Source organism: Salmo salar, chromosome ssa09 (assembly GCF_905237065.1).
Source record: "Salmo salar chromosome ssa09, Ssal_v3.1, whole genome shotgun sequence".
Classification (NCBI taxonomy): domain Eukaryota; kingdom Metazoa; phylum Chordata; class Actinopteri; order Salmoniformes; family Salmonidae; genus Salmo; species Salmo salar.
Window position 1 is genome coordinate 140,179,597 of NC_059450.1, and position 15,794 is coordinate 140,195,390.

At 46.0% G+C, this 15,794-nt stretch overlaps 1 protein-coding gene across 1 annotated transcript; it reads right to left on the reverse strand.

Moving 5' to 3' along the window:
* mogt1 (2-acylglycerol O-acyltransferase 1) lies at nucleotides 1–7,292 on the reverse strand. Its single transcript, NM_001141020.1, is given in 3 exon segments — nucleotides 1–477; nucleotides 4,703–4,879; nucleotides 6,860–7,292. Coding segments are annotated over 3 exon segments (510 nt in total). The 5' UTR covers nucleotides 7,073–7,292; the 3' UTR covers nucleotides 1–357.
* Nucleotides 7,293–15,794: the final 8,502 nt, after the last annotated feature.

Here is a 15,794-nt window from a genome sequence, read left to right on the forward strand (position 1 = left end):
CAGCCCTACATTAGTTTATTCTCACATATAGAAATATATTAGCCAATCCATGTCTTGGGAATTTAGTAATATCTTTGAGAGAGTAACCACCTATGACGTCTACACTTTCCACAGAATTCTGTCCATGTCATGATCCACTGGGTCAAAGATCCCCCCCCCCACATGTTTCTAAATGTTAAATCCAAATCCCATTGCTCAATGTTCAATCCCTTACAATGCAATCCTGACCTGATTCCCTTTCCAATCCGTATTTCATGCCATTAACAAAATCTCACAGCACATTACCTGCGATCTTACAACCTATATGTGGCACTGTCTATTTATCATACAGGTTTAAGACAATGGCATAGCAGGGGTTCATCTTGGCAGCATCTCTGTGCAGTAGCTCAGACAGTGTGGTCTAAATTTAATGCTAACATCATGTGACATGAATGTCTGCTCTATTTTAGAATTGCTGCCTGCTCCCCTCAGGCAGAAAGAAAGAGAGACTAGGAATAGAGAGAAGCACGACACACTCCCCAGGACCGCAGAGAGACTAGCACGCAAACATCACCTGTGAAGCCCTGCATGCATTCCCTTGGTGCAGCAAACACAACCTGACATGCCCCATTTGTGTCTTGAGGTTAGCAGGAGGAAAGAGCTGGTTATGAATGGAGCGTGATATCAAATGATTTTCACCCAACTGTACAATATTCCTCTACACTATATACCTATGCTGACTATAAGAGAGTGAAGGATCAGAGTGATGGCCGTTTGACTGTGTTTATATGTGTGCAGACAGTGCATTTGGAAAGTATTCAGACCCCTTGACTTTTTCAACATTTTGTTACGGTTGAGCCTTATTCTAAAATGTAAAAAAAAAATCCCCCTCATCAATCTACACACAATACCCAATAATGACAAAGCAAAAACTGTTTTTTAGAAATGTTAACCCATAATTTTTACCCCTTTACTCAGTACTTTGTTGAAGCACCTTTGGCAGCGACTACAGCCTCGAGTCTTCTTGGGTATGACTCTACAAGCTTGGTACACCTGTGTTTGGGGAGTTTCTTCCATACTTCTCTGCAGATCCTCTCAAGCTCTGTCAGGTTGGGTGGGGAGCGTCGCTGCACAGCTATTTTCAGGTCTCTCCAGAGATGTTCGATCAGGTTCAACTTCGGGCTCTGGCTGGGCCACTCAAGGACATTCAGGGACTTGACCCGAAGCCACTCCTGCGTTGTCTTGGCTGTGTGCTTAGGGTCGTTGTCCTGTTGGAAGGTGAACTTGTGAGGTGTGGAAACACTTTGTTGCTTTTATGGATTTTGTCTTGTTGCTTTTTGTGCTATGTTCTCTGTCTGCCTGCTATATCTCGCTTGTCCTATGTTGCTCTGTGTGTGCCCACTGCTCATTGATTGTCTGTATTGTTAATGTAATTGTTTTTAATAACCTGCCCATGGACCGCGGTTGAAAATTAGCCGGCTGGCTAAAACTGGCACTTTTACTGAAACGTTGGTTAATGTACCCTGTCCCTGTAAAAATTAACTCAAATAAACTCAAATCTTCTTTCCCTTGATCCTGACTGGACTCCCAGTCCCTACCGCTGAAAAACATCCCCACAGCATGATGCTGCCACCACCATGCTTCACCTTAGGGATGATGCCAGGTTTCCTCCAGACGTGACGCTTAGCATTCAGGCCAAAGAGTTCAATCTTGGTTTCATCAGACCAGAGAATCTTGTTTCTCATGGTCTGAGAGTCCTTTAGGTGCCTTTTGGCAAACTCTAAGCAGGCTGTCATGTGCCTTTTACTGAGGAGTGGCTTCTGTCTGGCCACTACCATAAAGGCCTGATTGGTGGAGTGCTGCAGAGACGGTTGTCCTTCTGGAAGGTTCTCCCATTTCCACAGAGGAACTGGAGCTCTGTCAGGGTGACCATCGGGTTCTTGCTCACCTCCCTGAGCAAGGCCCTTCTCCCCCGATTGCTCAGTTTGGCTGGGCGGCCAGCTCTAGGAAGGGTCTTGGTGGTTCCAACCTTCTTCCATTTAAGAATGATGGAGGCCACTGTGTTGTTGGGGACCTTCAATGCTGCAGAAATGTTTTGGTACCTTTCCCCAGATCTGTGCCTCGACACAATCTTGTCTCGGAGCTCTACGGACAATTCCTTCGACCTCATGGCTTGGTTTTTGCTCTGACATGCACTGTCAACTGTGGGACCTTATATAGACAGGTGTGTGCCTATCCAAATCATGTCCAATCAATTAAATTTACTGCAGGTGGGCTCCAATCAAGTTGTAGAAACATCTCAAGGATGATCAATGGAAACAGGATGCACCTGAGCTCAATTTCAAGTCTCATAGCAAAGGGTCTGAATAGGTGTGTTTTTATTTTTAATACATTTGCAAACATTTCTAAAAACCTGTTTTCGCTTTGACATTATGGTGTGTTGTGTGTAGATTGATGAGGAAAAACACTTATTTAATCAATTTCAGAATAAGGCTGTAAAGTAACAAAATATGGAAAAGGTCAAGGGGTCTGAGTACTTTCTGAATGCGCTGCACAATATGTGTGTGCAAGTATGCACATGTGTCCATTTTCTGTGTGTGCTTAAATGTATGTTTGCATTATGTTTGTTTGAATGTCTGTATCAGTGTATATGGGTCAGGAACTGGTTGAATGGTCCAATCCTACAGTGTAGTGGTATCTGAGCTTATCTGGTCTGGTCAGGTGAAGATGAGGTGCTGGTTCTCTAGGATCCCGTACTCAGCCTTGTGCTGCTCAAACAGCTTAGCCAGCGCCCCCAGGTAACAGCCATGCAGCCTGTCCACCTCATCTGACGAGGGGCTCACGTTCCTTTCCACCACTATGGGCTCTCCCACTGAGAGAGATAGAGGGAGGAAGGGAAGGGGGTGGGATGGAGAGAGGTAAGGAGGGAAAGATAGAGTAGAAATGCAGAGGGGATTCATTGAGAGCAGAAAATGAAAGGCAGCGGAATTATAGAATGTTAAAATGTAGTGACTCAGAGGAGGAACTGGAGAGAAAGGGAGAGGAAGGATAAAGGAAGTGGAACAGAGGGCAAGACTGAGGACAAAACACATGAGGTTACAGCTCTGAGGTAATTTCATTGGCTGTAGCCCAGTGACCCTTCACCGTGGGTGGCTCTGTTCCAGCTGGTCATGATGTCCTTGCTGACTACAGCTGCTGCCACGGTTACTGTTACCCATAACACAGTCACCTATGAACCAGTTTACCAGATTGTCATATGTCGGCCGTTCTCTCAGTGAGCTTTTATTTGACCATCTGGGTGATGACTAGCTAATTCATACAATCAGAGCAGTGTGACTGCACATTGTTTCTGAATGTTGTTTGTAAACAGTTTTCGGAACATGTTTCCCCATAGACAGAAATGGGTCATATTTTAGTCTCTATTCCCTCTCATCACCCATCTCTTCCTGTCACTTTCCCCCCCACATTATCCCCCATTCCCCACCACTCACCGATGGTGTAAATGGGTTGTCTGAAGGGCATGAAGCCCAAGCTGTACTGGAAAACCCCCCGGGCGTGGAACAGAGGCAAACTGAAGCCCAGGGTCTTCCTCATGCCCTCCTGGATGGTACGGACCAGGGAGCCCTTTGGGTTCTTCAACTGATTAAACAGATCATTCTCCCCAAAGGAGAACACTGGCACCAGATGAGCTCTGCACGCAGGAGAGGGTGAGAGAAGTCTGAATTTTTACCAGAGGCATAATTTCACGTTTGACTGCAACCTTGTAATTTTACATTTGTGGTTGTTTGCAAAATCTATGTATTTTATTGTAATCTGATCCTTTTTGGATGTTTTGTTATGAAAAAAATATATGTTCCTGTCATTATTGCTCTAACTCCCAAGTCATCTTCAGCTCACACCAATCTATCTGAAGTGGAATGTGGAGTGCCTACCCATAATCCTCCTGACCCGAGTGTATCTTAGTTCCATTTTTAACAACTAAATGCCCAGTCAAATGAATGATTCTTTCAAATCTCTGAGCAGAGGCATAAATCTGTTATTTTAGCAGGTGTGTGTACTGTAAATATTACAGTGCATTTCCTTTCACCTCAACACATCTGTCATTAAAAGCCCTGGGGTTAAGATTCATAGTTCACTTCGTGGCCTACAGTACATTCAGTAATGGCCTTTACGGAGGAGGTTTCAGTCAACATGAACATTTCTAATACTTGATTATAAACGAGACGGTTATAGATGAGGAGTAGTTGATAGGAAATAAGGCAGGAACGATGCACTCACCCACACCTGAGAGCAATCTTGACGAAGCCCTTCCTGTTGAGGGCCTCCAGGACGAGGCTCCCAGGCCTGGCCTCCAGGGACTCTGCCGCCCCACCAATCACTATGATTGACACGTTTCCCCCTCCCTTCTGGCTCAACACGTGGGTAAGACTCTTCTTGGAACAAGAGACAACCCCTTAGGGGAAGTGCAGCACAGTATATTTAGAACAAATGTGGACAGGGTTTATTAGAAAACTTCTAATATCCTCAATATGAAGAAAGAATTGTTGGCAAACTAAAAGTGCACTACAGTGTGCACACACAATGTTTGGACCTTTAAATGTAATTTACCAAACCTTAAAAGCCTACTGAAAGTGTTTAAATCAGAAAAAAACAGAAGCATTGTGGTGGAATAAATAAATCCCTAACAAGGTTCACCTGAGGACATGAGATACTCCCGGAAGAATGGGAAGCTGAACCAGATGCCGAGGGTATGCAGGTAAGGAGTCATTCCTGGATAGAGCTCCCGGAAGCCTGTGTATTCAGTACAGAAATTCCCAAACGCTCCGGCGACCAGGATTCCGTGAGGATGGAAACCCATCAGGTAGTTCCTCTCTGGGTCTAGGTCACATGTCTTAATCAGCTGACCACAGACAAGACACGAATAGTGAGAGGACAATGGATAAGACACAGGTTGAGTTCCTGCCCGACTAGATGTACAGGCGTTGCATTGTGTCAACCAATGGTTGTGTGCCACATCATTGACTGTGCAGTCGGGCATCAGATGGTTATGTCATATGATGGGGTTAGATAATATGTTAAATACATAACCAGGCCTTGTAAGATCAGTGGAGGCTCCTCAGAGGAGGAAGGGGAGGACCATCCTCAGTGAATTTAATTTAAGAAAGTGATAGTTTTAGATAAAATTATACTAAATATATTCACGTCACCAAATAATTGATTAAAACACTGTTTTGCAATGAAGGTCTACAGTAGCCCCAACAGCACTCTAGGGGCATCTAGCTTCCGTCCACTGGGTATATTGACTTCAATACAAAACCTAGGCGGCTCATGGTTCTCACCCCCTCCCATAGACTTAAACAGTAATTATGACACTTCCGGAGGACGTCCTCCAACCTATCAGAGCTCTTGCATCATGAACTGACATGTTGTCTCCAGAATCAAATGATCAAAGAATTAATCTAGTACTGAATGCATAAGCTACAGTTAGCTAGCACTTCAGTGCATTAAATGTGGTAAGTAGTTGATTAAAAGAGAGAGAATGAACAAATTAATTTCTTCCAAAATGAAGGAAAAGCAAGAGATCTGTTTTTTTTCAGTTTCACTTACTTAGCTATCAAATGCAGCTAGCTAGTTTAGGCTTTGTCTTGGAAAGGTTTTTTCACCTGGTCACATACGCCTGGTCACATCAAATGTTGTGCATTGAAGTCCACAAGCGAAGGGATAAGGTAAGAGGAGGGGAGCGCATAGATGCGAGAAGGAATACAATGTGACTGCTATGAAAGTGAACTGTGTTTACGTGTGATCAGGGGTGTATTCATTCCGCCAATTCTGTTAAAAAAAGTTTCTTAAACAGAACGAAACGGGGATAAACATACCAGGTTTTGTCACGTCCTGACCAGTATAAGGGGTTATTTGTTATTGTAGTTTGGTCAGAACGTGGCAGGGGTGTGTTTGTTTTGTGTTGTCAGGGTTTTTGGGTAGTGTTCTATGTTTTGTATTTCTATGTTCTATTTTCTAGTTATTCTATTTCAATGTTTAGTTTATTGTTTTGACCTTCAATTGGAGGCAGCTGTTCCTCTTTGCCTCTAATTGAAGGTCCTATTTAGTAAGGGTGTTTTTCTATGGGTTTTGTGGGTAGTTGTTTCTTGTTTAGCTCTGTGCCTGACAGGACTGTTTTCGTCGTTCTTTTTGTTCAGTGTTCATTTATTTAATAAAGAAGAAAATGAGCATTCACATCCCCGCTGCATTTTGGTCCAATCACTACAACGCCCGTGACAGGTTTTGTCCATTAGAAACTTTCGTTTGCAACTGTTGGACTAATGATTACACCCTCAGCTAGGTGCAGGCAAGAGTGTGCAAGGCGGTATTTATTGTGTCACTGTCTGTCCATGTGTCACTGTCAGTCACCTCAAATGTTTTTACACTGCAATGTAGTCGGGCAGGAGCTCAACCACAGAATGGCTGGATGTGACAGGGGGCTAGGCCTTTAGCCATGGAAATACCATGATGTACTGGCCAATGACCTCTTTACAATGGCTTTGACCTATTTGAGCTATTAATACACCAAAGGGCAGTGGATAAAGAGTAGGTAGGCAGTCATGCTTGCCTTGAGACAAACGTCCTCAATTATATTTTCATCAGTCAGTTAATCGGCATTTGTATACAAATTGTGTTATTGTTGTATACAAGTTGTGTTATTATTAATCCAACATGGAATTCAATAAGGAATTCTGAGAGTCTTTACACACAGTCTAAATTATGCAAAGAATGGTGTAATAACCTATTACTGTTGATAATAATGAGGCTTTATATTAATTGGCCTCCATGCATCATTAAATGTATAGGCTAAACAACCAGAAAACGTCATAAGCCTACTTACATGGATGGGGAAATAGTCTCTGAAGTGTTTCCACACGGTCCAGTGGCGTACCCAGTCAGACCTGCGGCCCCCAGCCTGAGGTGTGTCCCAGTCCAGGTAGAGCCACAGGGCATACAGAGCAGCCACGTGCCAGTATCCATTCAACACGATCACAACGTACACACAAAAACAACACTGCGCTAGACAGATGGATGTGCAGAAAAATATGGGCATCACATAAGCAAGCACTGACTTGAATTGACCCCAACCCTGGGCCACTATGGTTATGATTTGCTGAAGATGAGGAAGTGCGCAGTAGTCTACCAGTTACCTCCAAAGAGAAAGCAGAAGACCCATTGAAGAACTGCAGCTGTCTGGAAACGTCGGTTGAGCGGGATATTCAAGGGTGCAAACTCAATCTTCACCATGTCTGCGGTTCCCACTCCCGGGTTCTAAAAGGACATCAAGGGAACAGAGCAGAGGAAGGGTCACTATCTTATGCCCCTGTCCTTGCCAAAATCTTTTTATACTTAGCCACTCTAACAAGGCGGTCGTCCAAGTTCGTGGCATTTTGGCGAGACTTCAGGCGCAGGACTATTCAAGTCAAATTCAAATGATAGGCTATACTCATTCATGTGTCCCTGGGTGCTTACAAAACACTTTACTTTATCAACTTCCAAAACACTGCTCTAAACGTGATTGCTGTCCTCACTGATCTGGTTTCTTTGTTCTAGCACCATCTTGTGGAAAATGTACAAGCAAACAGTTTAATTAAGTACACCCAGAGAGGAAGAGGCGAAGCAAGGTTTTACTCTGCCTAAACTCTGTCTACAAAAATAAGTACACGAATGAGGAATTTTTGAATGGAGGTCAATGAGAGTGCGTCTAATTTGGTCTAGAAAAATGTAATTGCCAATTTGCTAAGGGAGTCTTATTTGATTGAATAGAAGTTTCGTAATGGTTAGGTTGTTATGAATGCACTGATGCACTTGGCATTTTGGCGACTTACCCAAAAATGACTTTATATCGGAGTTGTACCTGTTGTCATCATGGATATAAACCATTTTAGCATGGACATTGCCATTGAGGGCTTCCACCATTTTAAAGTAGTCAATTGGGTGGGGATTCCTACGAGTTGAGAGCATTCAGCCAATGAAGAAGAAAATTGACTACATTAAAATGGAGGTAGCATCAATGGCGCTGCCCATACTGTCACAGATGCTATAATGGCACAGACACAAAGATGAGTCCTCTATCAATTTATATCAAATGGCTTTATTGGCATGGGAAACATGTGTTTACATTGCCAAAGGAAATGAAATAGATAATTAACAAAGGTGAAAAAAACAATCAGAAATTAACCTTACGTTCACAAAAGTTTCAAAAGATTAGTGACATTTCAAATGTTATATTAGGGCTATGTACAGTGTTGCAACAATGTGCAAATAGTTGAAGTACAAAAGGGAAAATAATATAAATATGGGTTGTATTTACAATGGTGTTCATTGGTTGCCCTTCTCTTGTGGCAACAGGTCACAAATATTTATGCTGTGATGCCACACTGTGGTATTTCACCTAATAGATATGGAAGTTTATCCAAATTGGATTTGGTTTATAGTTATTTGTGGGTCTGTATAATCTGAGGGGATCTCTGTCTCTGTCACGCCTACTCCCGCTCCCTCTCTCCCCCCATCATTACGCACACCTGGACTTCATCATCACCTTGATTACCTTCATCAGGCAGTATTGGTTTGTTTTCATGTTCAGCACACATCCCCTGTTTTTGTCACGCCCGCTCCCGCTCCCCCTCTCTGGCGCTCGAGGGCGCCAGACTGCCCATCATTACGCACACCTGTCCCCATCATTACGTGCATCAGCGCATCATTGGACTCACTTGGACTCCTTCACTTTAGTGATTGCCCCCACAATATCTGTCTGTTCTTGAGTTTGATCCCCGTGTCAGCATTATTGTCATTATGTTTTCCTTGTCCAGACGCTGTCCTTGTTTCGTTTCATATCCGTTATACATTAAATGTTCACTCCCTGTACTTGTTTCTCAAATCCCAGTGTCTGTCCTCACAGTTTTGTTCATTTGCCTTGCATCATTGTTACTAAACTCTCCTTCTGCACCTGCTTCCTGACTCCCTGCGTGACAGTCTCTAATATGGTCATACATTTGGCAGGAGGTTAGGAGGTGCAGCTCAGTTTTCCCCTCATTTTGTTGGCAGTGTGCACATAGCCTGTCTTCTTTCGAGAGCCAGATCTGCCTGCGGCGGCCTCTCTCAATAGCAACGCTATGCTCACTGAGTCTGTACATAGTCAAAGCTTTCCTTAATTTTGGGTCAGTCACAGTGGTGTGCAGGTGTGGGTTCCGTACACAGGGCCTGCTGTATGTCGGCATCCATGTCCCACACCACTAGCGCGATGATACGGAACGGAGGGATGATGGAGGTCTCCTCTCCCTGCCTCTCCTCTGCATCATAGAGGTGAGACAGGGCGTCCGCCTTCACGTTCTTTGAGCCTGGTCTATAGGAAAACGTAAATTGGAACCTGGCGAAGAATAGAGCCCACCTGGACTGTCTCGGGTTTAGCCTCTTTGCTGTCCTGATGTACTCCAGGTTGCGGTGGTCTGTCTACACCAGGAAAGGGTGTTTGGACCCCTACCTCGGAGGCATCCACCTCGACGATGAAGGGGAGTGAGGGGTCGGGATGTGCCAGCACGGGAACAGAGGTGATGCGTGTCTTCAATGTCTAGAACGCTCTCTCTGCCTCCGCCGTCCAACGAAGCCGCTTCTCTCAGCAGGGAGGTAAGAGGCGCGACCACCGAGCTGAAGCCCTGGAAGAACCTCTGGAAATAGTTGGCGAACCCCAGGAATCGCTGGACTGCTTTCACAGAGTTGGGGATGGGCCATGACCTGACTGCGTTGACGGGTTGCTCCTCCATCTCCACTCCCTCCGTGGATATGAGGTAACCCAAAAAGGACACGGAAAACAGGAAAAACAAAAATTTTTCTTGTTTAACATATACAGTTGAAGTCGGAAGTTTACATACAGCTTAGCCAAATACATTTCAACTCAGTTTTTCACAATTCATGACATTTAATCCTAGTAAAAATGTCCTGTCTTAGGGAAGTTAGGATCACCACTTTATTTTAAGAATGTGAAATGTCAGAATAATACTAGAGAGAATTATTTATTTCAGCTTTTATTTCTTTAGGACCACCACATAATTCCCTTCCCCCAGTGGTTTAGAAGTTTACATACACTCAATGCGTATTTGGTAGCATTGACTTTAAATTGTTTAACTTGGGTCAAACGTGTTGGGTAGCCTTCCATAAGCTTCCCACAATAAGTTGGGTGAATTTTGGCCCATTCCCCCTGACAGAGCTGGTGTAACTGAGTTAGGTTTGTAGGCCTCCTTGCTCGCACACGCTTTTTTAGTTCTGCCCACAAATTTTCCATAGGATTGAGGTCAGGGCTTTGTGATGGCCATTCCAATGCCTTGACTTTGTTGTCCTTAAGCCATTTTTCCACAACTTTGGAAGTATGTTTGGGGTCATTGACCATTTGGAAGACCCATTTGCGACCAAGCTTTAACTTCCTGACTGATCTTTGAGATGTTGCTTCAATATATCCACATAATTCTCCTCCTCATGATGCCATCTATTTTGTGAAGTGCACCAGTCCCTCCTGCAGCAAAGCACCACCACAACATGATGCTGCCACCCCCGTGCTTCACGGTTGGGATGGTGTTCTTCGGCTTGCAAGCCTCCCCCTTTTTCCTCCAAACATAACGATGGTCATTATGGCCAAACAGTTCTATTTTTGTTTCATCAGACAAGAGGACATTTCTCCAAAAAGTACGATCTTTGTCCCCATGTGCAGTTGCAAACCGTAGTCTGACTTTTTATGGTAGTTTTGGAGCAGTGGCTTCTTCCTTGCTGAGCGGCCTTTCAGGTTATGTCGATATCGGACTCGTTTTTACTGTGGATATAGATACTTTTGTACCTGTTTCCTCCAGCATCTTCACAAGGTCCTTTGCTGTTGTTCTGGGATTGATTTGCCCTTTTCGCACCAAAGTACGTTCATCTCTAGGAGACAGAACGCGTCTCCTTCCTGAGCGGTATGACGGCTGCGTGGTCCCATGGTGTTTATACTTGCGTACTATTGTTTGTACAGATGAACATGGTACCTTCAGGCATTTGGAAATTGCTCCCAAGGATGAACCAGACTTGTGGAGGTCTTTTCATGAGGGCTTGGCTGATTTCTTAAATTCTTCCCATGATGTCAAGCAAAGAGGCACTGAGTTTGAAGGTAGGCCGTGAAATACATCCACAGGTACACCTCCAATTGACACAAATGATGTCAATTAGCTTATCAGAAGCTTCTAAAGCCATGACATTATTTTCTGAGTTTTTCCAAGCTTTTTAAAGGCACAGTCAATTTAGTGTATGTAAACTTCTGACCCACTGGAATTGTGATACAGTGAATTATAAGTGAAATAATCTGTCTGTTAACAATTGTTGGGAAGATTATGTTAGATGTTCTAAACGACTTGCCAAAACTGTAGTTTGTGGTTGAAAAACGAGTTTTAATGACTCCAACCTAAGTGTATGTAAACTTCCGACTTCAACTGTAGATTATGCTCCAACATTCTTTCCAGCACAGACCTGACTAACGAGACATGCTGGGCGTGGTCAGCAGAATAGACCAAAATGTTGTCTATATAAACCACTGTGCACCTTCCCAGTATGTCCCGAAACACTTCGTTAATAAAGGCCTGGAAGACGGAAGGAGCATTAGACAGGCCAAAGGGCATTACGAGATACTCGTAATGCCCCGTGGTCATGGAGAAGACCGTTTTGCATTCGTCGCCTGCACGAATGCGCACCAGATTGTTGGCGCCCCTCAAGTCCAGTTTTGTGAAGTGCTGCCCCACGTGCATTTGTTCGATGATGGTTGAGATGAGGGGTAAAGGATAGCTGAACTTCACGGTGGCTTCAGTGTTCGATAGGTAATGCAGGGGCGCAGTCCCCCATCTTTCTTCTTAACAAAAAAGAAGCTTGAGGAGGCTGGTGACGTAGAGGGGCGGATAAAACCTTTCCGGAGGCTCTTCTGTATGTAGGTCTCCATGGCCTCGGTCTCTGCATTTGAGAGGGGATAGACATGTCCTCTCGGGAGGGCTGCGTCAGACAGCAGGTCAATGGCACAGTCCCAGGTGCGATGAGGAGGCAGGCGTGTAGCCTGGGTCTTAGAGAAAACCCGGTGCAGATCCTGGTATTCCTCCGGTAAATCCACTTGAGGGGCATGGTCTGGAATTTCCACCGTAGTGGTGTTGAGACAGTGCGAGACACCTCCCCTGACACTCCTGCGACTAACCCAGCAGTCTCCTCTCGGACCAGGAAATAACAGGGTTATGCCAACTCAACCAGGGTAGACCTAAAACAACGGGGTGTAGGGGGTGTCTATAATCAAAAATGTGACCTGTTCTAAATGAGTGTCATGGGTAAGCAGAGAAACAGGAACAGTGATGTGATGTACGAGCCCTGTCCCTTTTGGACGATTATCCAGAGCTCGAACCGGAATAGGTGACTGTAGGGGAACCAAAGGAATGCGTAATGCACTGGCCAGTGCGCTATCTAAAAGATTCCCGGCAGCACTGGAATCAAGCAGAGCTAACGAGAGTGAGAGGCTAGGGTATTCAGGGATTTAATGGGGAAATACACTAGTTGAGTTGACAGAAAAGGAGAGGAGATCTTGCCTCCTACCTGGATTGGAGTAGGGGAATTCCCTGGCTTGTAACCTCCTCACCTATTATTGGATAGAGGGCAGGTAGGGGAGAAATGACCCATTTCTCCACAATAGGAGCAGAGGCCCAGATTCATCCTTCTCCTATGCTCTACCTCGGGCAAACGTGCAGAGCCCACCTCCATCTGCTTTGACTACGGAGCAGGTGTAGCCATGGGCTCCGGATTCCCGTGAAGGTCTTTGTCAGACCGCAGGAGGTTGTCCAACCGGATCGCCATGCTGATGAGCTGGTCGAGTGACAGTTGGTCATCGCGGCAGGCTAACTCCATCTGTACCTCCTCCCGCAGTCCGCTGCGGGAAACGGTGACCAGAGCCGACTCGTTCCATCCGGTGGAGGCCACGATGGTCCGGAACTCCAGGGCGAACTCCGAGGCAGTCCTAGATCCCTGGCGTAGTCGGAGTAGGCGCTCACTCTCGGCCCTCCACAGGATGATCAAACACCGAGCGGAAGAGGAGAGTGAAGCGCTCATAGGACTCAACCTCGGGTCCGCCCGTCTCCCAGACCGCAGCACCCCAGTCCAGGGCCCGTCCTGTCAGTGCCGAGATGACGGTGGCAACCCTGTCTCTCCCAGAGACAGCCTCAGCGTAGTGAGCGAGGTATAGGTCGCATTGCAGAAGGAATCCCTTGCTCTCGCTGGCGCGCTGTCAAAGCACTCAGGGGTATTCCGCAAACCGGCTCAGATGGGACAGGGGCAGGTAGTGGTGGTGTGGAGGTTGGTACCAGAACCAGTGCTGGAGACTAGAGGGACTGTACATTCCCCTCCAAACGCAGGATGGTTGCCAGCACGCTGTCCATAGCGCTGCCGAGTCTGGAGAGACAGTCCTCGTGATACTGGACTGTCCCTATGATGGTCGCCATCTCGGACTTTCCCGCTGTCTCCATTTATATTGGGTCGATCATTCTGTTGCATTGCATAAGGATGGGAGACAGGCGCAGGAATAAGTTAGGGTTTTTTAATTCTCTACCCAAAACAAAAGAGCGAGGTGTAAAACTCTAAATAATTCACGGGGCAAGACCCGTAATAACAAGTGCACAAAATACACGTAACACCAAAAACCCAAATAAAACAGCACAGGTACTAACAAGACCAACGGACATAGGACAATGATCGACAAGGACAATGGGGAACAGAGGGCACATATTTACACATACTAATCAGGGGGAATGGGAAACAGGTGTGCGTAATGAGACAAGACAGTCCGCGGTTGGTGATGATGATCCAGTTCAGTGACGCCTATAAGGCCGATGACGTAGAATGAGCAGCAGTAACAGGGGGATCCATGACAGTTAGGGACAGATGCACAAGATCAGCAACCAGTAGACATTTGACTTCAGATTCTAGTAGGGTGAGGTCAGGTGCTGCAGACTCTTCTAGTGCCCTTGCCAATTTTTTGACATAGCTATATGTTGAAGAGGGTGGGGCTCAAGCTGCATCCCTGTCTCACCCCACGGCCCTGTGGAAAGAAATGTGTGTTTTGCCAATTTTAACCACACACTTGTTTGTGTACATGGATTTTATAGTGTTGTATGTTTTTCCCCCAACACTGCTTTAAATCAGTTATAGCAGACCCTCATGCCAAAGCATGAGAAGACTTAGCTTTTCTTTTGGTTTATTTGTTTGTCTATCTATCTCTATGCCCTGTTGTTCACACGTATCTGCCGTCTCATTAGCTTGAATGGTCCACCTGACCTCACCTCCTCCTGCCTGCCTTCCATCTTTGAGGACATGCATTTCCATTGATAGAGCAGTCACTCAAATATCTTGTCAATATAATAGACAATCTTTTGTACACCGCACCACTTTTCAGCAAATAGGTGGGGTGTACTATAGTAGTAGGGGGCTTGGTCCCGCCTACAATTTTTGACACCAGCCTCCACTGGTATTCAATAGGGCATAATCTAGGGTGACCATATTTTAGTTTTCAAAAAAGAGGACATGTCCGGGAAAAAGAGGACGTATGGTCACCCTAGTATCAGAGTTGCACCCCTTCTCAAAAAACCTACACTCGATCCCTCCGATGTCAACAACTACAGACCAGTATCGCTTCTTTCTTTCCTCTCCAAAACTCTTGAGCGTGCCGTCCTTGGCCAGCTCTCTTGCTATCTCTCTCAGAATGACCTTCTTGATCCAAATCAGTCAGGTTTCAAGACTGGCCATTCAACTGAGACCGCTCTTCTCTGTGTCACGGAGGCTCTCCGCACTGCTAAAGCTAACTCTCTCTCTTCTGCTCTCATCCTTCGAGACCTATCTGCTGCCTTTGATACTGTGAACCATCAGATCCTCCTCTCCACCCTCTCCGAGTTGGGCATCTCCGGCGCGGCTCACTGTTGGATTGCGTCCTACCTGACAGGTCGCTCCTACCAGGTGGCGCGGCGAGAATCCGTCTCCGCACCACGTGCTCTCACCACTGGTGTCCCCCAGAGCTCAGTTCTAGGCCCTCTCCTATTCTCTCTATACACCAAGTCACTTGGCTCTGTCATATCCTCACATGGTATCTCCTATCATTGCTACGCAGATGACACACAATTAATCTTCTCCTTTCCCCCTTCTGATAACCAGGTGGCGAATCGCATCTCTGCATGTCTGGCAGACATATCAGTGTGGATGACGGATCACCACCTCAAGCTGAACCTCGGCAAGACGGAGCTGCTCTTCCTCCCAGGGAAGGACTGCCCGTTCCATGATCTCGCCATCACGGTTGACAACTCCATTGTGTCCTCCTCCCAGAGTGCTAAGAGCCTTGGCGTGACCCTGGACAACACCCTGTCGTTCTCCACTAACATCAAGGCGGTGACCCGATCCTGTAGGTTCATGCTTTACAACATTCGCAGAGTACGACCCTGCCTCACACAGGAAGCGGCGCAGGTCCTAATCCAGGCACTTGTCATCTCCCGTCTGGATTACTGCAACTCGCTGTTGGCGGGGCTCCCTGCCTGTGCCATCAAATCCCTACAACTCATCCAGAACGCCGCAGCCCGTCTGGTGTTCAACCTTCCCAAGTTCTCTCACGTCACCCCGCTCCTCCGCACACTCCACTGGCTTCCAGTTGAAGCTCGCATCTGCTACAAGACCATGGTGCTTGCCTACGGAGCTGTGAGGGGAACGGCACCTCCGTACCTTCAGGCTCTGATCAGTCCCTACACCCA